Source organism: Canis aureus, chromosome 11 (assembly GCF_053574225.1).
Source record: "Canis aureus isolate CA01 chromosome 11, VMU_Caureus_v.1.0, whole genome shotgun sequence".
Taxonomy (NCBI): Eukaryota; Metazoa; Chordata; class Mammalia; order Carnivora; family Canidae; genus Canis; species Canis aureus.
In genome coordinates, this window is record NC_135621.1 from 63,907,599 (window position 1) to 63,931,800 (window position 24,202).

The 24,202-nt window shown below is 36.5% G+C and overlaps 1 protein-coding gene across 5 annotated transcripts in view; it reads left to right on the forward strand.

Annotated features, from left to right (window-relative positions):
• REL (REL proto-oncogene, NF-kB subunit) overlaps window positions 1–24,202 on the forward strand; it is a 40,706-nt gene that overhangs the window by 600 nt on the left and 15,904 nt on the right. For 2 of the 5 annotated variants that reach the window (XM_077915523.1, XM_077915525.1), the window contains exons 2-4: window positions 9,385–9,527; window positions 10,022–10,170; window positions 14,971–15,062. In XM_077915523.1, the coding sequence (XP_077771649.1) occupies window positions 9,385–9,527; window positions 10,022–10,170; window positions 14,971–15,062 (384 nt within the window). Of the gene's footprint in view, window positions 1–54; window positions 365–3,706; window positions 3,862–9,384; window positions 9,528–10,021; window positions 10,171–14,970; window positions 15,063–24,202 lie in introns of those variants that run through there. The other 3 variants (XM_077915522.1, XM_077915521.1, XM_077915524.1) reach the window with 3 other exon arrangements.

A 24,202-nucleotide genomic window follows, 5' to 3' on the forward strand; every position in this document is an offset into this window, starting at 1 on the left:
GGGAGTGCTCTGCCTTTTCTTCTATTTCTTCTTTTCTTTTCTTTTTCCTTTTCTTTTCTTTTTTTTGTCTTCTTCTTTCTTTTCTTTTCAATTTCATCAAGTGCCAGCCGGTGATCGCTGATGTGCTGACAGTGGCACCGAGTGGCACCGAGTGGCTCGGTTAGGAGCCCCCCCCGGGGGTGCCCTACCTGGTCCTAAAGGTTGTTTCAACCGAGTGGATGATTTCCACTTTAAAGCGGGTACTTTCTGGTTTACGGAGACGTTATCTTTTTTTTTTTTTTTTTTTTTAATTTCTTCGTTGGAAGGCAGGGGAGTGTCCGGGCTTTCAAATAGGAGTTAGCAATGAAAACTTTGCATCACTCAGGTAACTATTTTCCGTTTATAGATAGATGCGTAGATCTCTTGCTTTGGGGGCAGGGGGAGTGGACGACGAGTTTACCCAGGAAAAAAAAAGTTGGAGGGCAGAGGAGGGAGCCTCCTGTTATTGTTATTATTATTATTATTATTATATGATATGCAGCCGGGGTTTAGATCTGCCTGTAACCTAGAGGGAAGTAAATCCAGCGGGCTCTGCTCGAGGTGGCCTTGGAGAGGATTCTGGCAAGGTTCATGGGGCGGTTTCGAGGCAGGGAGGCCTTACAATAGAGCTCAGCGCTGGGCCAGGAGGCTGAAGTGGGGGGGGCTTGTTTATGCTTCCTCCGCGCCCTCCCAAGACCCTGGCTTGGTGACCCTCGGAGGCTGGTGTCTGGAGAAGAGGAAGTAGAAAGCTTTTTTTTTTTTTTAAAAAGAAGATTGAGCAGAACAATGCCATTAGCTGCTGCTGCAGGCCGAAAAGGAAATTGGGGTGGTTCACATGACATTTGATTTCGGTTTGTCTGTGGTTTTTATGTGAGAATACAAGTTTAAAATATTTCAACTTTCTCTTTACCCACTTCAGTGACCCCAAACTTTCAGATAATTTTGTCAATTTATCATTTAAAAGCACGTTGAGATGAAGAGGGTGAAGAGGGCAAAGATGATCTGAGATATTTGGCTGATTTATTGGTTGACAGAGATTTTTTTTGTATGAGAGTCAGAGAGAACGGTGAGCATTATAAGTAAAAAAAAAAAGAAAAGAAAAGTCTGACTGCTGGCAAGTTAACCAAACTTCGTTAATATGTGGCACGAGTGTAATACCTGTGATTCTTTTAAAAGAACCATTTACATAGAGGGTAAGGTAAGACCCCCCCCCACCCGCCCCCGCCCCCATCATTCAGCGATGTGATACAATTTAAATTTGTTGAATGGCACTGTATTTTGTGCTATTGTGAGGACTGATTTCCTAAATTGAAGGGGAAAGAATTTAAAGGAATGAAAAGTCGTAGGATCATTATCTTTTTTTTTTTGTCTTTCCTTTTCTGGAGTTGCATTAGAATGGGAGTATTTAATATGACAAGTTATTTAAATTGTAATTCAGTTGTATGAAAACTGCCAAAGAAATTTTAAAAAAGGAGTCTGGGTGTATTGTTTTTAATCACTTGTAAAGGCCTTAGAGAAAAAGACTCATCAGTAAATTATAAATTCTTTTCCTGTTTTGAAACAGTAGTTAAACCGAAAGAGTAATAGGAAAAAAACTTTGCTTAATTAGTTATCGTTGCCTAGCTTAGATTACTTGTAGTAAGGTAGTATTAAAACCTCAAAAAATATTTTTATTGATTACCAGGCACTTAAGACCATTTCTTCTTTTCTTACCGGATGTCATATGTAAATAGGTATGTGTAGCTGAATATGTTATCTGTAGAATGTAAAAGTTAACAGATCAGAGGCTCATTAGCAAAATTATTTAAGTATCATGAGTAACTGGAAATTTAATATATATGTGTGTATATATCATATGTATGTAAGTATGATTCTAAATTTTGTTTAGGTAAATTATCAAATTAATTATTTAGGGTTTCACAGACCAGGGTCTATTAAGCTCTCTTTACTGCCTTTTTTTTTTTTTTTAACACTTTGATTTCTGTCTTTTGACACAATTAATTAGAACAGGTATTGTTAACAAAAATGTTCCCTGTCTCATGTAGGGAATGGGTAGGCAGTCATTACTCTATTATATTTATAATTCTGTATTGTTTAATGTAAGTAAAATTAGCTATTTTATGTCTGAATTAAAGCTCGTCCTTGTGCCAGTACAAAGTGCAAAGTGTTCTTAGGCACACATAGTTCTGTTTACTAATCAGTAGTACTGTCTTTGGTAAAATATGTTTTAAAATTTAGATAGTTGATATTTATTCACAATTTTCTTTAGTATAGATCTGCTTTGTCATATAATAGGAAGTACATGAAGAAATTGTTTTTGTAAACCACACTACTTCCAACTCTGTGGTGTGAATTTCAAGAGAACTTAAGTATTTCTCTTGAGTAAGAGGAAAAAAATCAGTGTAGGTGTGATGGAGCTTAATCTTTAACGATAGAACTGGAAGCAGGAATTGACAACTAAAACAAATGACTGTTTTCAAGTAGAGACGACACACTATAAACATGAGGGCTTTTTCTGAAATGCCGCACTTGAAAATGTAGGAGACAACAGCTACCTGTATAAAAGAATTAAAGTGATATATGATGGGGTGAAGGGAATGAGTGAGTGAAATGGCTAGGGAGGAATCGTGATGAATCATTATTGGGATCATCTGGGGTGTGTGTAGTGTCTTTCCCAAATACACTATTAGAGGCTCAGAAGAATTTCCTTGTGTTCCGGCCTTGTCTCCTCCGTGTTCTCTGCATATGATTGGGTCTGTAGGCACGTGACCCAAATACTTGCATGGGGGACATACTTACTCTAAAAAAATTTCTTTAATTCATTTTTAAATAGGCATCCTGTAATCTAGCAGTCTTAATCAGAACAGATGAGTTGATACTGTCATTTATTTTTAAGTTGGTTAAATACCTGAGTAATCTGGGACAGATTTTAAAATTATTTCTCTACTTTTTCATCCTGGAAGTTGAAATTTTTTTCAAGATTCCTTCTCCCCCCACCACAACGGAATGTCTAGCAGAATCTTCTGTTTTTTCTTTTTTTTTTAATTTTAATTCTTTTTTTTTTTTTAATTTTTTATTTATTTATGATAGTCACAGAGAGAGAGAGAGAGAGAGAGAGAGAGGCAGAGACTCAGGCAGAGGGAGAAGCAGGCTCCATGCACTGGGAGCCCGACGTGGGATTCGATCCGGGGTCTCCAGGATCGCGCCCTGGGCCAAAGGCAGGCGCCAAACCGCTGCGCCACCCAGGGATCCCTAGCAGAATCTTCTGTTGTCAAACTCTTACATCTTTTATTTACCTTACGCTGTGTATATCAAATATTCATCTGAAAATTCCCTAACTTGAATTCTTAAGACTTGAGAGTCAGCCTCAGATATTGGAATAAATGTGGACTTTAGCCCATAACAAACCTGGTTTTATTCTAGTTCTGCCACTCTGTGATTTAAAAATGGGAATAGCTACCACAGCATCTTGTTTTGAGGAACAACAGAGACAATTCATGCCCGTTAATGTTAGTTTTCTTATGTAGTGGAGCTGTTTGGAGCCTCAGACCCCTAGGAAACAGGAGCTACTAGAGATAGTTGGCACTCGTTATTGTTTGGGTATCTAGACATTCTAGAATTCTGTGAAACCTTAAAAACTTATAATAGACTAGAACAGATGCTAGACCAAAAAAAAAAAAAACAGTCTTTCAAGAATATATGTGAATGTCCATTTACTTTTAAACAATTTGAAATGGTTTTCTGTATTTTTTAACTAGTGGAAAAGAATTTGACAGTGATGTTTGGAGACTGTATCTTTTCTTCTTTGTCCACTTAAATGATAGTAAACATTCTGAAAAGAAGGTAAATAAAAAATTTCTTAGTAGATAGGCTATATGTCCTTCTGCCTATTTGATATAACTTTTCCTTCATTTGACTTCTTTTGCACCTTCTGTGTTAGTCTTTTTTCTATCATGTGGTAATAGGCTTAAATTTTCATCGCCCCTTTTAATTAAATGCTATTCTATGTGAGAAAAGGTAACTCTAAATTTAATAATTAGGAAGAAATGGAAAAAGTGTGTTTAAGGTAAAGAAGCTTATCACCATGATTCAGTTGGGTTCCTAGGTTTGAGGAACGACAAATAGATCTTATTTTTTCCCCAAAGTGAGTGAAGGTGATACTTAGAAAAGTGTATATTGTTAGCTCTGTTTGCTCCTTTTGCTCTCAGTGTATTCTCCGGTACTTCTGAGAGAGAGATGGATTCTGCAGTGAGTTATTCTCAACTGTGGTTGACACTTTAGTGTATTATCATTTGCTTGCCGTATTGTAAGAAATGTTACTAATGATAATTAAAATAGTAATTTTGCAAACAATTTACCTTTAAAATAGACCAGTGTGATTGAAGGCTATTCCTATCTTCCTGCCTTTTTCCCTTGCTTGTATTTGGCTAAGCTTTTTAGAGTGGGAGAGAAAGAAGAGTTAAAGTCATCAGAATTAAAAAAAAAAAAAAATCAGATTTTCTCTGGCTGGTTTGTCACCCAGGCCATACTTGTAATGAATTTTTGGATTGGTTTCTCTGGATATGTGCATTGTTTCTGCTTCTTTGTGTTTTAGGGCGATGGTTCTTAGTCAGGAGTGTGTTAGAATTGCTTGGAAGGCTTTTTCAGAAATATGTCGGGGCTTTAAATATTTCTGTATCTATTCAGCAGATCACAGGTGGGATCAGGGCATGTATGTTTTTTGAAAAAGCTTCCAGAGTGATTCTGGTATATACTCTCACTATGAACTCTGTTCCAGAAATTTCATTGGATCTAAATACTCATTATCTTCTTAAACTAAGTTGTATTTATTTTCGGTTATTTGCTGTAATCAGTTCTTGTGACTTTACCTCCAGCCGTTTTTATGCTTTTTTTAAAAAAAAAAATTTGATCCATTGGGATCCCAGCTATCATATTTGCTAATGTCATTCATAATTTCTTTTTCTTATAACTTCATAATTTTGAACTTTATCATCTATAAAAAGGTATAGTAATTCCTGTTCTGTTTTTTTGAAGATTAAAGTTGAGAGGATGTAAAAGTACTTTAAAGCAATGTTATAATTACTGTAATTAACTTTTTACTGAACAATTAATACTGGTTCCCAGCACTAGCCATAAGGTCTTAATTAATGTGTTTATTTCTGACAATTGAGGCTCCATTTTAAAATTTTATTTCAGTGTAATTTTTTAATCTTAAAAACTCAAATAGCTTTTTTTTTTTTATTTAAGTGCAAATAAAAACAAATATATCTTGCAAACATTTTGGCTGTATTTGAAATGTTATTATGATCTGTATTAGCATTTTACAATATTGTTAAAAATATATGGGTCAATCCCAGCTTTGCATGGTATTGGTTAAAGAAAAAAGCACCGTAATCAACTTGCTTAGAACCACTTTGAAGAAATTTCAGTACTTTTCAAAACTGTAGAGATTTGAGATAATCTTAGTTAAGAGTACATACTTTCTCTACACTTCCCTGATTTACATTTTACGTTCCTCCACTCTGTACAAGACAAGTGTTCAGCACTCTTATCTTCGGGAAGATTGGCACTTTAAAACACAGTGCTGAGAGAGGAAGTAACTGGTACATTGTACTGATGCAGGATATAAATGATTTATAGCTGGGAAGTATTTTTAAATCATAAATACAGATAAATTAGACTATAAGTAGGGATGAAGATTGGAAAAGTGTAAAGCACTTTTTTTTCTATAGTAGTGGGCCCTAGTAAGGAAAATCAGGATTGATCATTAATACAATACTTTAATGCTTGTATAACTTACATAAACAAAAAGATTTTTAGATTTTCAGTTATTTACCCCCAAGACATTTACAGATATTTACTGCAAGGCACTGATAAATCCTAATTCCTGCCTTCAAAGTAGTTTGAAAAGAAAACAAATAGCTTTTTTAAAGAAGAAATGAAACAGTGAGTCTTCCCTAAATTATAGTGATTTGGAATAATTGACATAAACAAAATACTATGATAATTTAGAGGAGGGGGAGAGTATTTCCATTTGGGGGAATGTGAAACATTACAAGAAAATATCACTTGGTTGATAATGAGACTTTTTACCAGTAAAGAGCTGTACAATAGGAAGAATAGATTTCAAAGGTTTTTAAGTACTAGGTGCTATATAGTAACTAATATTTGTCATTTTTATAACTTTACATCTTTAAAAATTGTTTTATCTTTCAGCAACTGCTTTTCTGTTCTCTTATCTATAGACCTTTTTCACAAACACTTTGTAGTTTAAGGAGGGATTGTGTAGCCAATGAAATATTTGAAAAATCACTATGAGTCTGTACTTTTATTCACTCTTCCCCCCAAAGTTAGCCACTTACCCTTAATGATGTAATTCTCTATCAACTTCCCACGAAGACTTTAAATAAGTAATGGGCAGGGATTTATTTGACCTTTAGTTCAACCACATAAATTATTTATTACTTTAAAAATGCTGTTGAGTGTTTCGAACTATTGAGAAGAAAATTTCTTTTAAATACGCCTGCAACGATATATAAGGATGTGAAATATTCGAATTCACACTGAAATGTGAATTTGAGTTATTCAAAATATACAAGGATATAAATATGTTATATCGAAACACTCGTGCGCCTTACATATTTCGGTAAAATTGAATTAAGTATTGTGAACGTCATAAGGTGAAAGTCAGTTTTCCCTGACTCTCTGTCTTTTGTATAAACAAATAGGTAGTAAAATCAAACAGAAGGAGTCTGAACCAAACAGAATAAAATTAAAGGTAGCAGTAACTTGACTCAGTAACCCAAAGTAGGAACTGTGGAGCCTCAGTGATTCTTTACTTGCTCCTAACCCTAATGTTCAGTCTGTCACCAGGAACTGCCAATTTTATTTAAATAATCCTTCATTCCTGTTATCACACTATATGTCGGACATGCCCTCATCATTGCCCACAGGACTGTATGTAACAGCCTCTAAACCCATCATCATACTTCCTCCTTTCTTTTCCATCTGTCCACTGCCACTAGAATTCTTATTCTAAAATGTCAGTCTAATTGTATGATTCCCCTACGTGAAACCATTCATTGACTCTTAGTCACTCGTCACTCATGGAATGAAATCCAGATCCCTAATGTACTCTGTACAGATTTGTAGATATGTACTCTGGCTTTGGGTTCTAAGGGAGAAGTGTACTCCACTCGCACTGTGGCTTCATTGGTCATTTAAACTCTTCCTCTTCTGTGCTGCCACATCTTTGGACGCACTGTTCCCTTTCCTTAGAATTCCCTCTTCTCTTCTGCATCTTTTTGCTTCATTGACTCTTTTTCCTTTGATACAGGCATGCCTGACTCTTTTGCTCTATCATTTATGCACAATTTTGTTAGCATAAACAAAATTTTGTTCTGTTGGACTCTTCTGTATTCTAATAATTTATGTTGTGTGCCTGTAACATTCTTGCAAGTACCAGTTGTTGTTAAACCTTCGTGGTATCGCTTTAAATTTTCAAGAAAGCATCTGAAATAATAAGACAACATTTACTGAGTTCCTAATAGGCATGATACTTGATAAGAACTGAACACACACTACCTCGAATCCTCACAACAGCCCCTATGTAGTAGGTGCTGTTATTATTATTCCCATTTTTTCGAATAGGAGACTTAGAAGGTAACATTTCCAGGCTCCTCATTATTAAGATATGGCTAAGTAGGACTCAAAAGTCCCCTTCCTCACACGGTACCAATAAGACCCATTGTGTTAGACTTTCTAAAGATTTGCTTGCATTCTAAGACAGGATAAGTCTTTAGTCAAAGAAATGGATTATCTAATTGTGGGAATTTAGAAATCACTAAAGCAATGGAGGGAAGGAAATGGTGGTTGTTTTTTTTTTTTAATGGGAGACATCTTCACACCCCTTAAAGACAGGTTGCCAAGTACGCTACTTGAAAGCACCCTTGAATGTCTTCACTGAACTCGTCATTTCAACAGTATGGATAATAAGGGGTAAAGATGCATGTACTTTAGACCACTTCATTGACATATAAATAATATATAATAAATTGCACATGTTTAAAGTTTGCAATTTTATAACTTTTGACATATGAATGCAACCTTAAAATAAATCATCATCACAATCAAGATAATTAACATATCCACCATCCCCTGAGTTTCCCCATCCATTCCACACCCCTGTTCTTAGGCAATCAGTGATCTGCTTTTTTTGATTATAGATTAGTTTACGTATTCTAGAGTTTTATATAAATGGAATCCTTACGAGATGTGCTCTTTTTGGTCTAGCTTCTTTCAATCAGCATAACTTTTTTTAAATTGGAGTATAGGGACACCTGGGTGGCTCAGCGGTTGGGCATCTGCCTTCAGCTCAGGGTGTGATCCTGGAATGCCTGGATCAAGTCCTATATCAGGCTCCCTACATGGAGCCCACTTCTCCCTCTTTTTATTTTTTCATTTTTTTTTCCCGCTTCTCCCTCTGCCTGTGTCTCTGCCTCTCTGTCTCTGTCTCTCATGAATAAATAAATAAAAATTTTTTTAAAAAAGATTAAAAATAAATTGGAGTATAGTTGACACAATGTTACATTAATTTCAGGTGTATAACATATAGGATTCATCCATGTTGTATAGATCAGTTCATTCTAAAGTTGCATATTTGGAATTACATTTGCCATTAGAAAGTAAATAATTTCTTTTCCTCTGTTGTGTCTTCTGCTTTAGTAAAGATTTAGATGGAACTGATTGAAAATTCTGTTGAGCTTAAAATGAAGACTTCTGAAACTTGTTTTGATGTACTATTTATCAATCCTTTAAGATTCCAGTGGAGATACAAAAAAAATATCCTTCTGCAAGGATTTAAATGCATTTTCATTTTCAATTAGCAGTCTTTTAGTCCACTATTAAAAGTTTAATGTAAAATCAAGTAGATCAACTCACTTTTGGAGTAGGATATTGTACTTCTTAAGACTATCTTCTTGACCCTTCTGGGGGAATCTTTTTTTTTTTTTTTTTTTCCTTCTGGGGGAATCTTGAGGGAAATCCTTTTACTTGGTCTGATGTAAGAAGTGGGTATCTCAGAACTTCACACTGGCATTAGCTATGGATATTAAATGATAAAGTGCTAACCAATAAATATGATTTGAGTGATTTGTGTTAACACTGTACAGGAGCTCAATATGAATGGGAGAAGAAGTGCCTTTACCACTCAATCTTGGGTAATTACATTTCAACCTTATTACTTAATATTGGGAGGGAAAATTTTTTAGTCTGCTATTTTGCAAAAAAAGAAACAAAAAACAAAAATGGTTACATCCATTATTACTGCTATCCTAATCTCTTCCTCACCCTTTCTTAAATTTTCAGGTGGGTATAACCCATGTATAGAGATAATTGAACAGCCCAGGCAGAGGGGCATGCGTTTTAGATACAAGTGTGAAGGGCGATCAGCAGGGAGCATTCCAGGGGAGCACAGCACAGACAACAACCGAACATACCCATCTATCCAGGTAATAGACCGTTCTCCTGTTTGTATGTAACTCTTGCTTAATATTTTATCTATAGCAATTACACTAAAGGTTCAGTTTCTTCAGTGTGCTGTCATTTCCACTTAAATATATACTGGCTTAAATATATACTGTCAAGGGATATTTATGGTATGACAGTGAATATAAGAGCATGGCATTCAGTGGCCCAACATCCAAGTATTTTCTCATGCTCCATGATAATATTTTGGTATAACATTTTAAAAGGAAAATAAGCAGAATCAAATGATATATGATCACTTGAAATTAGTGCAGAAAATAATATGCCAAAGAACTGTGAAGTAAATTCTTCCCTTCTGGTATTCTCTGGAAAATTTCATCCAAACTGCATTTGCTAGTCAGTTGGACTTTATTTATCTAGTGCTAACCACGTGATATAAATTGAACCCCATTTGGTAGGTCAGTTCTTAAAATGAGATCAAGTTATGGATCATATATTTAATTTCCCCCTTTTTCAGATTATGAACTATTACGGAAAGGGAAAAGTGAGAATTACATTAGTAACAAAGAACGACCCATATAAACCTCATCCTCATGATTTAGTAGGAAAAGACTGCAGAGATGGCTACTATGAAGCAGAATTTGGACAAGAACGCAGACCCTTGTTGTAAGTACATAGTCACAGGCATCTTGAGGAATAAGATAAGCAGAGGATGCTCCATTTCCTTTCATGTACATCTGATAAAGTAATTTCTCATTCTTCTATTTACTGTTTTGTACATCTAAATTTGCTTACCATTCGCAGTAGAACTACCCTTTTATTCTTTATTAGTAGACACAGCCCATGGTGGTAGCAGGAATACTTATTTATTGCTACTAAAGGTAAACATAAACTTACTTTATGCTGTGATTTTTTTCTTAGTTTGAACAATCTCTGAAAAGTTTTCTTTCATATATTTTTACTGTGTCCTTTCATTAATAGTTAAAAATTACCAGATATGAGAAAACCAACTGGAAAACTGGAATTATTATTTAGAAAAAGACAGGTTATAAAGGTTACATAAGATGGTAGTTCTAAGATAAGAAAAATGATATAACACTTTGGTGTTGGTGAGGGTGCCAGAAGATGGGTCCATTCATCATGTTGGTGATAGTATAAATTAAATCCTTCTGGTAGGCGCTTTAAAAACTACATAGGAAAAGCCGGAAAAGTATGAATGTCTGTTGAACCAGCAATTCTACTTCTAGGAAATTATCTTCAGGAAACAATTAAGCATGTTCAGATATTCTGCTATAGTCATGTTCGTTGCAGCTCTGTTTATAATGGCAAAAAGTTAGAAGTGTTCAGGATAATAAACAAGGGATCAGTTAGATAAACTGGCACATCCGTGCAGTGTAGCCTTAAAAATAACATTGCAAATATCGCTTTGTGTAAAAAGATAATCACACTATGTTGATAAATAGGTTTTAAAACAATATGTGATAAAAAAAATCTTAAAAAAATAGGTGTATACCTATGCTTGGTAGTATATACACTAAGGTATTAATAGTAGTTGTCTTTTCGTGGTTAAGACTGTGGGGTTTTATGTTTTTTTTTAACTTGTGTTTATTCTATGATTCAGTTTTTATAATGAACATGTATTGCCTTTGGAAAAAACTGAACCTAATTACAACAAGGAAAATGTTAGTAGCCTTCTTATATATTAATAGTAACTATCTAGAAAATATACTTTAAAAATATTTTTCTTGCAATAGCAACACAAAACATAGATACCTAATAATACACATATGGCAAGAAATATTTCCTATTCATATCATTTGACCTCCCAACACCATTTTACATCGTAGACCATTCCTTTCTTGGAACCTTCTTATTTCTTGATTTATGTGAGAACAGACTCTTGTGTTTCATTTCCTACTTTTCTAGCTATTCTTTCTCAATCTTAGTTACAGATAATTAAGTTCTTAATTATGTCCAATAATGCCCTTTATGGTTGTCCTGATTCTCTGCCCAGTCCAGGATCCTGTTAAGGATCACACACTGTATTTACTTGTTATGTTTTTTTAGTTGTCATGATTAATAAAGTCTCCTTTAATTTAGAAGAGTTTTGCAGCCTTTTTTGGTCTTTCATGACCATTAACTTTTTTTTTTTTTTTGGTGACCATTAGCATTTTTGAAGAGTCTGGGCTACCTGCTTGAAGATTATTGTTCAATGTGGATTAGTCTGAATGGTTGCTCATTTATATTGATGTTGCTCTGAGTAACATGAGTAGTATTTTCATGTTAACATGAAACATTTTGGTTGAGAAGGCTACAGAGGTGGTATAATGTTATTCTTAAGATATCCCTCAGGAGACATGGGATATTAGTGTTTTCCATTGGTGGTATTAATTGACATTCTCTTGTAAAAAAAAAAAAAAAAAAAAACTTTTCCTTTTCCTTTTCCCCGCTAAAAAATAAATACCACTGCAGACCCATGGAATCTTATATTCAGTGTACTGTAGTCCATTACTGGCATTATTATTTTGATGTTCAGATTGACCAATGCAAGCTCCTTCAGCCTGTTTCCTGTATCTTTTTGACATGTTTCCATCTTTCTTCGAGTACTTCTTTACTTTCTGACACAGCAAGATGTTCAAGACTTACTTGTACTTTTCTTGCTCCAGCTTTGAAATCCGTTTTTTTCTGAGGAGCCCTGGTTCCTTTCAGTGGAGAATGGTATTTGGTCTGATTGTCTTTTTAACATATTCTCTTAAATACATCAACAGCACCTCAAATAGAATATGCCCCAAATCCTGATTTTACCGTGATCATACTTCTTTCTTCTCAATGGGTCTTCCACTGTGCCTTATCTCAGTCATTGCTATAAAAGCTCCCAGACATGGGTATCATCCTTGATACTCCCCATGCAGGCACGCACATTGAATGCATTAACAGGTACCTCCTAAATAGTTCTTTTTTTTTTTTAATTTTTTTAAATTTTTATTTATTTATTTATGATAGTCACAGAGAGAGAGAGAGAGAGAGAGAGAGGCAGAGACATAGGCAGAGGGAGAAGCAGGCTCCATGCACCGGGAGCCTGATGTGGGATTCGATCCCGGGTCTCCAGGATCGCGCCCTGGGCCAAAGGCAGGCGCCAAACCGCTGCGCCACCCAGGGATCCCCCCTCCTAAATAGTTCTTGAATCTCTGCACTTCTCTCGGTGATCTCTGTCATCACCACGCTACCTGTAGTGGATATGTAGGCTGCCAGGATAGCCTCCTGACTGATCTTGCATCAACTCTTTTTGTACCTCTTCCCTCCAGATCTGCTCTCTACTTTATCCAAGATCTAATTTATTTATTAAAATAATAAATTTAAACATTTATTCAGAGTGATCTTTTCAAATACAAATCTGATTGTCATATTCCAATTTAAAACATTTCAATGGCTTTATGTGGCTCTTGGAATAAGGGCAGTATTCCTTATTGGCCTATAAAGTCCTCAGGGTCTGCTTGTATTTCTAGCCTTCTGCTATCCTGTGCGCCCCTTGAAAACTCTGCTGCAGTCACAGAGACCTTCCTTTAGTTCCCTGTGCTCACAGCACTCTTTTGTAAAAGCCTTTGCTTGTTCTGTTCCTTCTGCCCGAAATCTCTTTCCTCTCTTCTTCCCCTAGTTCATTTCTGTTTATATTAAGTACCACTTCGCACAGTAAGCCTCTCTGTCCTTCCCGAATGGATCAGCTCTCTCCCATCACAGGCTCCCATGACATAATGTATATATCTCCTTTATAAAACTTGTCATGGTTTCAGTTTAGCATTTTTTGCCTGTGATTATTTAATAGTGATCAATTTGCCTCACTAGACCAGAGGTCAGTAAACCTTCTCTGTAAAGAGCCAGATAGTAAATATTGTAGGCTTTGCAGGCCATGTGGTCTCTGTTGCATCTGCTTAATTCTGTTGTAGCACAAAAGCATGCACAGACAATATATAAACATATCAGCCTGTGTTCCAAAAAATTTTTATTTAAAAAAATAGGTGGTGGGCCGGGTATGGTCCGTGGGTGATAGTTTGTGAACCCCTGTGTAAGCTCCACAAGGGGAGGGATCGTATGTCTCTGTTACTTTCTAGAGTTTTTGGTACAGAGTAGGAATTCCAAAACTTGTTCAATAACTGTGAATGAATGAATGAATGAATGAATGAATGAATGAATGAATGAATGATTGAATCAGAGAATCTTTATGATCCTTGGTTTCCTCATGGCAGAGTTTCAAAAATCCTTACCACTTCTCATATTCTGTGAATAGCAGTCAAATACCATTTTTCAGATGAAACAAAATTAAGTAGTATATAAATATATTAAACAATTCTTTAAAATTTTTTGTCAAAGAAAAGGTGAGAGCCAAGCTATGAACCCTTCAAAGAAGCAGAGTACTTTTGAGGAAGAGGATTATGGTTTCAGGGTTTTGAGAAAGGATTATGAATTCAAGATCTATTTTTTAATTATTGGAGACAGAGGAAGGAAATGTCAAAGATGTTTTAAGTGATAACAAAATCACAAATGTGGTGAAGGTGAAGAGCGTAGACAGAAGGCACCATGAGCATGGAGAGGAGCAAACAAGGCAGGCAGCCTCCTGGAGCAAAGGGCCATGTGAAGCTTGAACAGATAGTAATGTTATTATAACCAAGTTTTGCTTCCTTATTCACACCCACCTAACTTTAATGATGTCATGGTTTTTCCATGTGGGAACAAGTATGACTGGTGGTGGTAGGGGAGTTCCCCCCACCATCATCTGTGCTACTAATATGCAAATTAGTGATATTTGTAGCTATTGAGAAGTTTTCCATAAATGACATTTTGAAACTTTTGTTTAATATTATTGTTCATATTAAATATTTTTCTAATTTGAAAGAAAACATTTCAGTGCTTTCTTATGAATGATTATTATAACTTCATGTACTATCACTAAAACACTCCTTTGCTACTGGTAATGAAGTCAGGGCTCAGAAATCAAATGTCTGTGGAATGAATCAGGTATGGGAGGACTAGCAGGCCCCGTAGCGAATTGGAGATCCCAGCATAAATGCGATTATGGGTGCTCGGCTCCAACGAGGTGTTCCTGTGGAAGGCTATTGTTGCCAGCCTGTTAGAACGTTCAGGAGAAACCGGAATTCTAGATGTTTATGTCCAGTTACTGGATTCTTAAATGTTAGTAGTGTGTGCATGTTTGTTTGTTTGTTTTTTAATACAGGCAACATTTATGGGCTCAGAAAAATATACCTGTGGTCGTCTTTTTACTCTTTTTTGTTTGGGAAGTCAGTTTTAGCTTTTGGTATCACCTTCCTGTTACTTTTCATCTATTTTGGTGTATTTGACATAGGTATAGGATGTACATTTGACTTTGGCAGTATTCTTTGCTAAAACTTCATTTATATGTCTTTGTGTTTAACTGTAATGCAATTTGAAAGTTCTGTTTTTTCCTTCTAGTTTTCAAAATTTGGGTATTCGTTGTGTAAAGAAAAAAGAAGTAAAAGAAGCTATTATTTCAAGAATAAGAGCAGGAATCAATCCTTTCAATGGTAAGTATGTTTGATAGAATTATTTCTATTACTTGAATATTGACCTATCTGTGCAAGTGAATTGTTTGTGTCTTGAACCTGTGCTTTAAAAGCTATATTAAGTTTTGTTGATGGATACCTGTATCTGAGGAATGAAGATTTAAAATCTTTCATAGCGTTGGGGAAAAAATTATCTGACAGACAAGGCTTTCTGGTATCTGTGGAGAGTGCTGTTGTTTTCTATAAGAAAACCTTGTCACAAATGTTCTGATTTCTTTTAGAATGTAGCCTTCCATTTGCCACTCCAGCAGACAGTATACATTACCTTTTCTGAACGTTGAACTGGCACTGTGGTTATTTAAATCAAGGGCATACTCAACAGTGAAATTAAAATTAATCCCAGTGTGGAAGAAGATGTATAGAAATAGTAGAAGTGATACAGAATATTTTCATAGTGTATTTGTGTATAAGGCTAGCTATTTACTAGTTAGTGGGTTTTGTCAGGGATTGTGCAATCTGGTGTTGCGCCTAGCAACTGTAAACACCTCTGTTGTTTGAATAGATGGATGACTGCACCAAGCTGAATGCAGGCATCCTACACTACAGTAGTCTCCACTGTAAAGTCTTCTGCAGCTACTTAAATAGGCATAATTAGGAACTAAATGACTAACATTTTCGAAGAATAGATTTCTCTGTCATATTTAAGACATCCTTATATTGTTGGTTTGTGTTTTTCCTGGATGTATAAAAATAATTTAAGGGAGGGGTGCCTGGGTGGCTCAGTCAGGGAAGCATCTTGCCTTCGGCTCAGGTCATTATCCTGGGGTCCTGGGATTGAGCCCCATGTCAGCTCCCTGCTCATCAGGGAGCTTGGTTCTCCTCCTCCCTCTCCCTCTGCTGCTTCCCCTGTTTGTGCACCCTCTCCCTCTCTCTCTCTTTCTGTCAAATAAATCTTTTTTTTTTTTTAATAAGGGATAGGAAGATAATTTGAGGAATATGTTCATAGCCAAATGCTGTGTTTTTATGAACTGTAAGGTCTGCATCTCTTCTCCCTAGGTCTTTATTTTTTTATAATATTTAGTGTAATGCTCTAAACAAACGTCCCCTTCCCCTTCAGTCTTCCTTATCAGAGCAGATGACTGTTTTTTGGTGTATGTTTCTCCAGAATTTTCTTTATACATGTATAGCTGTCTCCCTGGTTTAGGAATTTATCTCATAGTTTTTATGGTGCAGATTACTGTAGTATAGGATGCCAGCATTTAGCTTGGTGTAGTCACTCATCTATTCAAACAATACAGAGTGCTTACAGTTGCCATCCCCAGCAAAATCCACTACACAGTAAATACACAGCTTATACACATATGCATATATTATTTTGATAAAAAGAATCATGGGTATATTACTGCTGCATCTTTCTCTCCACTTAGGAAAAGATCTTAAACATCTTGCTATGTTAGTACTTATAAATAGTCTATTTTACTTTTTAACAGAGTACTGTATTTTTGGATAGACCATAATTTATTTATCTAGCCATCTGTTAATGAACATTTAGGTTATTTTCATTTTGTTAAAAAAAAACCTCCATTGAACATATATACACTGAGTTCTTGTGTGATTATTTCCTTAGGATATATTTTTCTTTTTTTTTTTTTTTTTTGAGTTTTTTTTTTTTTTTTTTAAGTACTTTCTATACCCAGCATGGGGCTCGAACTCACAACACTGAGATCAAGTCACATGCTCTTCTGAGCCAGTCAGATGCCCCTAGGATAAATTTAAAAGTGGAAAATTTCTGGGTCAAGAATATGCTCATTTTCATTGCTGAAGTAAAAACTCAATCTTATAGAGTCCATCTAAGTCTAGATGCAGTATAAAACAGGGATAATGTAGTATAAAAAAGTAGATCATATAGGTTACTGTTTATTAAGAAATTTTTGTATGTCAAGGAGTAAATGTTAAGTGCTTTATGTATGCTATTTAAACCTCAAAATTTTTAAAAAAATTTAACCTGGTGGGGAGTGGGTAGTCCAGTCGTCCAGACATCTGCCTTCGGCTCAGGTCCTGGGATCGAGTGCTATGTTGGGCTCCCTGCTCAGCGAGGAGCCTGCTTCTCCCTCTACCCCTGCTCTTGCTCTCTCCCACTATTGTTCTCTCTCTCAAATAAATTTTAAAAATTTAAAAAAAATATATATTTTATTTATTTATTTATTTATGATAGTCACACACACACAGAGAGAGAGAGAGAGAGGCAGAGACATAGGCAGAGGGAGAAGCAGGCTCCATGCCGGGAGCCCGACGTGGGATTCGATCCCGGGTCTCTAGGATCGTGCCCTGGGCTAAAGGCAGGTGCTAAACTGCTGCACCACCCAGGGATCCCAAATAAAATATATTTTTAAAAAAGTTTTAAGTAATCATTCTTGCCCCTCAATATGGAGCTTGAACTCACAATCCTGAGATGAAGAGTTGCACGCTCTTCTGACTGAGCCAGTCAGGTGCCCCTTATCTCATTTAATTTTTATAATAACCTATGAGGTAGGGACTATTATTATGTCCATTTTGAAAATAAATTAAGGCATGGAAAAGTTAAGTAATTTTCTCAAGGTCAGAGAGCTGTTAAGTGGGGGTGCTGGGATTTAAACACAGGTAGCCTGGCTACCAGGCTCATGATTTTATCTGTCCTGAGGTGCCTAGGTGGATTTAGATTTGGGGAAGGGAGCAATCCTGGCAGTTGAGCCTTCACAGTATTTGTGGTTTGATGGTGGTTTAGTTTTTTTGTAACATCCTTTTCTTCCCCACAGCCCTTTTTGCTCTCACTAATATAAGGATTTATCTCACAATTTGAGTTGTAGGAATCCACCCACCCCCACTCCTGTTAGAGTAATCTTTTTAGAATAGCACTTTTAGCATATCATTCAGATTAAGAAGTTGGAATGACTCCTTTAAAAGTTTAAAAACTAAATGGTCCTAAATTAAAAGTCTTTCACATGTAACTCCCAACGTATTTTTCCTGCCTTCTCTTCCACTGGTCCTCTTCACCCTTCACTCTTGTTCACCCTACCCTCACTGTCTCAGTCCATTGTCTTCCATTTTCCATAGGAATGTAAGCTTACATCATTCGTAGCTTGTAGCCTGGACTACTGTTGTTAGCACCTAAACTTGGGGTCCTGCCTCTATTCTTTATCATCTTTTAAGCACTTTATATGCTGCATGCAAAAATAGCCTGCTAAAACCAGTAGGAATTACTTCAGAATGCTGCTTATCATCCTTCAGTGGCTCTAAATAATTTTCAGCAGTGGTTCTCAATTTGAATATACATAAGAAATCCTTCTTACTTAAAAAAGGTACATTTCAGTTCACATTCCAACCAGTTTGCTGGGTCTGGCAAGGGATCTGGGACTGTGTTGGTTTTTTGTTTTTTTAAAGATTGATTGATTGGTTTTTTTAAAGATTTTGTTTTTTTATTCATAGAGACAGAGAGAGAGAGAGGCAGAGACACAGGTAGAGGGAGAAGCAGGCTCCATACAGGAAGCCTGACCGTGGGACTCAATCCCAGGTCTCCAGAATCACACCCCAGGCTGTAGGCGGTGCTAAACCGCTGTGCCACCGGGGCTGCCCTAAAGATTTATTTATTTGAGGGAGAGAGAGCACATGCATGCATGCACTCATGAGCCAGAGGGGGAACAGCAGAGGGAGAGGGAGAAGCAGGCTCCCCACTGAGCAGGGAGCTCAACACTGGACTCCCATCTCAGCACCCCGGGGCCATGACCTAATACCAACAGACTCTTAATCGACTGAGCCACCTAGGCGCCCCTGGGATTGTGATTTAAGAAACCTCTAGCTCTGTGTTTCTTGACTTATTTCACTGTGACTCACAGAAGAAACAGATCTTATTCTTCTACTCAATACATACATAAGCATACATACATACGTATAAACATTAATCTTACTACATGCAATAATATATTATATTCCATACCTTGCACTCCATTTCTTCCTTCCTTTCTCTGTCTTCTTTTTTTTTTTTTTTTAAGAACTTGCTTATTGAACCCATGAAATTAGTTTTATGGCTGACCAGTAAGTCCCAGACTCTTACCACATGAAATATGTTCTCTATGCTATTCCATTCCTTTCCATTCCATTTGTTTCTTTCTCTTTTTAAGGAAAATGTTTATCCACATGCACCTCTGTTTATAGCAGCATTATTTACAATAGCCAAGATATGGAGGCAGCCCAAGTGTCCATCAGCTGATGAGTAGATAAGAAAGATGTGGTATATATATATATAATAAAATATTATTCAGCCATAAAATGAATGAAATCTTGCCATTTGCAATGACATGGATGTAGCCAGAGAGTATTAGTAAGTGAAATAAGTCAGTCAGAGAAACACAACACGATTTTACTCAGATGTGGAATGTAGAAAACAAATGAGCAAAGGGAAAGAAAGACAAACTAAGAAACAGACTCCTAACTCTAGAGAACCAAGATGGTTACCAGAAGGGATGTGGGTAGGGGGATGGGTGAAATAGATGATAGGGAATAAGGTGTGCACTTGTGATGAGCACTGGGGTGGTATATAAAAGTGTTGAATCACTATATTGTACACCTGGAACTAATATAGCACTGTATAGTAACTAACTAGAATAAAATTTTTTTTAAAAATGCTTATCCAACCACCAAATTAATTTTATGACCAGTGTGGGTCCCAAACTACAACTTGAAAATCTCTACCCCAGATGATTCTGATGCAGCTTTGAGCAACTCTGATCTACTTGGTAGATTCAACTTCTCAATCATGGTACTCAAAGCCCTTCATGATCCAGTCCTTGCTTTCCATCCCAGCTTCACCTCTAGCTTGTATGCTCTGCCTCAACTTCCTGTCCCTCCTTCCCCTAATACTGAGTGCACACATACGTGCTTTGTTTTTGCCATCTGAACTGTTTTGCCGTGTTAGAAGAGCCACATTCTTTTCTTTCTTGCTACTTTGCCTTTATATACGCAACTCTCTATCATGGAGTAGTATGATCTACCTGGTGAATTTTTCCTGCTCAGCCTTCAAATTTAAGGGTCACATCTTTTTTTTTTAATGTTTTTTTTTTCTTTAATCTTTATTTATTTTAATCTACGATAGTCACACACAGAGAGAGAGGCAGAGACACAGGCAGAGGGAGAAGCAGGCTCCATGCACCGGGAGCCCGACGTGGGATTCGATCCCGGGGCTCCAGGATCGCGCCCTGGGCCAAAGGCAGGCGCCAAACCGCTGCGCCACCCAGGGATCCCAAGGGTCACATCTTTGAAGCTTTCTGTGACCTTTCCAGATAGAGTAAAGTATCCTGTTTTCCCAAAATGTTGTACATTTTTTTAAAGATTTTATTTATTCATGATAGAGAGAGAGAGAGAGAGAGAGAGAGAGAGGCAGAGACATAGAGGGAGAAGCAGGCTCCCCGCAGGGAGCCTGATGGGGGACCTGATCCTTGAACTCCAGAATCCCACCCTGAGCCAAAGACAGAGGCTCACCTGCTGAGCCACCCAGGCGTCCGTGTTGTACATATTTCTAATACGATTTGCTATAGTTTGTTTGCATGTTACTCCTGCACTGAGTCCTGAGGCTCTGAAGAACTGGCTTCGTTGTATCTCTAACACATAGCCTGCCTAGTGTCTAGCACATGGTAGAGGCTTAATTAAAATCTAGAAAGGGTAAATGAACAAAGGAATAAGTGAACATGCTTTGTTTATACTTGTCTATCAAAAATGTTCAAGTTGTTTTCCTTACCTGAAGTACCCTGAAAGCCTTTTCAGCTCTCTTGAGCCCAAGGTGATATCCTCCTAATTATCCATTCACTCAGCAATTAGTCATGAAAAGCTTTATGACATCTGTTGGATCATTTAATTCTTAGTGGTTGTCTCCTGAGATGAATTTCATGCTCATTGTGGACAGGATCTATGATGGAACTGGGTTATATTTAACTTTGGTACCTAAACAGTATATTTATATTACTGTTAAAATAAATATCTTCACAACCAAGTACCTTAAGGTAAAACCTGCATACCTTCTGTGTCGTAGGTTACACATCTTAGCTACTTATACATTCATTTCTTCAACAGGTTTTTACCTCATTCAATCTTTATAGTCCTATGTTGTTCTAGGTGCTTGGGATAGGTTAGTGAACAAAACAGAAACGTCTGCCTTCAAGAAACTTATATTTCTGTGAAGAAAGACCAACAGTTAACAAAATTATTAGATAAGTGTATTATGTAATTTATTAGACAATGAAAAGTGCAGAGGAGGAAAAATCCACAGTGTAAAGAGTCAGGAATTTGTAGTTAGTTGTTAGGGAGAACAGGTTATAAATGTAAATAGATAGTTAGAGTAGGCCTCATTCTGTATTCTGATGTAGTTTTCATAGTAGAAATAATGATGATTATATACTTTTATTTTCCTCGAATATTGAAATGAAACTTAAAAAGTATATTTCTAATACTAAGCAAAGCAAAATCTAACCCCCCTGAAAAAACTCAAAACACTAAAAACTAATTTAAATAACCTGAATTCAGAGGTAGAATTATTCATTCTTTGGTTGTTTATTTTATTTTTGAGATCTACAAGTTAAAATTCTACCACTTAGAAATTTGTCAGAGCTGCATTGATCTTTTTTCATAGCTGTATCCCTTCACATTGGAAAATTCTGTCTGTAAGAGGCCAGCTGACTTTGTTTTTGTGATATATATTTATAGTATATAGAAACAGAGTTTCTAAGTTCTCCTGGGTCTAAAAACAACAATAACAACAACAACAGAATTGGAAAGGTTTAGCAGAGGGATCCCTGGGTGGCGCAGCAGTTTAGCGCCTGCCTTTGGCCCAGGGCGCGATCCTGGAGACCTGGGATCGAATCCCATGTCGGGCTCCCGGTGCATGGAGCCTGCTTCTCCCTCTGCCTATGTCTCTGCCTCCCTCTCTCTCTCTCTCTCTCTCTCTCTCTCTCTGTGTGTGACTATCATAAAAAAATAAAAATAAAAATAAAAAAAAAAGGAAAGGTTTAGCAGAATAGTATCTACAAATTCTGGTCCATGGACTGATGCTATTTCATTGTGAGTCTTTTCTAGAAATCAGGTGTATCATGTAAAATACAAAGACTACTAAAAACTATTTTTACGGGGATCCCTGGGTGGCTCAGCGGTTTAGCGCCTGCCTCTGGCCCAGGGCATGATCTTGGAGTCCCGGGATCAAGTCCCACATTAGGCTTTCTGCATGGAGCCTGCTTCTCCCTCTGCCTGTGTCTCTGCCTCTCTCTCTGTGTCTCTCATAAATAAATAAATAAAATCTTAAAAAAAAACAAAACTATTTTTACTTTGTGTGGGATTATTTGTGTAGTATGTCAACCAGTATGTTATTATAAGGCCATTTCTTATCTTTCTTGCTATTAGTGCTTTAAAACAGGAACTACCTCTTGCAAATAGGGATATATAGCAATCAAGTAGTATTAAACTTGAGGCTTCATGTAAAAATATTTTTCAAATTATCTTAAGATGTGGTAAAATCTAAAGGAGTAAGGAATTTAAAGAAGGGCTTCAGTATCAAGTTTTAATAGTGTCTACTTACCTGGAATAAAAGAATAACAGACTTTATTAGAGGACTTTTACTACAAAAGCTGAAAAAATTTTCAGTTATTTATCATTTTCTAGCTATGTATTTAATAACATTTCAGGAATTCTAATATTCACTGATTAAGATCTATCGGATTTTGACAAAGAATTTGTACTTCAGTTTTATTAGGTATTTTATTATTTTTCAATATACAGAGGACATTGAGTTGTTACATACACTATTTTACAGTTGAGTTTGGGGAATTATTTTATATTGGTAGTCTGAAAATGAACACTGTTTTATTTTTTTTAAGCTTTTTAAAGAATACGTTTTATTTATATTTTTTTAATAAATTTTTAAATTTATTTATGATAGTCCTAGAGAGAGAGAGAGAGGCAGAGACATAGGCAGAGGGAGAAGCAGGCTCCATGCACCGGGAGCCCGACGTGGGATTTGATCCCGGGTCTTCAGGATCGTGCCCTGGGCCAAAGGCAGGCACCAAACTGCTGCGCCACCCAGGGATCCCAAGAATACATTTTAAAAAGACAAGTGATCTTGGAATGCCTGGGTGACTCTCCAGTGGGTTAAGCATTGGACTCTTGATTTTGGCTCAGCTCATGATTTCATGATTGCGAGATCAAGCTCTGTGTCGTGCTTCTCGCTCGGTGTGAAGCCTGCTTAAGATTCTCTCTTTCCCTCACCCTAGGCCCCTGTCCTTCAAAAAATAAAAAATCTGGTTTAATACAAGAAAATAAGGGGACACCTGGGTGGCTCAGCGGTTGAGCATCTGCCTTTGGCTGAGGGTGTGATCCCAGGATCCTGGAATCGATACCCACATCAGGCTCCCTGCATAGAGCCTGCTTCTTCCTCAGCCTATGCCTCTGCCTCTTCCTCTCCGTGTCTCTCATGAATAAATGGATAAAATCTTTAAAAAATATATACAAGAAAATAAGAATCTTTCCTCACAACTTAAATCTTAAAAAGCAAGAAGAAGGGTGCCTGGCTGGCTCAGTTGGTGGAGCATGTGATTCTTCAACTTGGGGTTGTGAGTTTGAGCCCCACATTGAGTGTAGAGATTACTACAATATATTTTTTTTTATTAGTAAGAAGGAAAAAAAGGCTCTTAAGTACTTTATTATCCTTTCTTCACTTCACTCACTTTGGTTGTTCAAGCCGTATTCAATTATCCTAGGCAGAACTTGAGGCACTTCTCTTACACCTTCTATACTCCTGAACATACTCCCATTATAACAGATTTTATATTACATAATTTTAGTTTACCTATTTCTCATTGTGTCTCTGCCCTTCTCCCTGTGTGTCTCATGAATAAATAAATAAAATCTTTCAAAAAAATAAAATTATTAGTCCTTATATTGTATATTTTTGTCCTGTTGTTTACTTGTGTTTCAGTAATATTTAACTGTATTAGAATTTTGGAAATGTCACACCTCTCGACCTAATAGATGTTATAATTGACGTTAAAAATTTGAATCCCTGCTACCAAGAGAGATACATCGTGGTAATATATTTTTGATAAAAATGAAATTTTTGTACATATTGCTCTTAGAACTAGGGAACA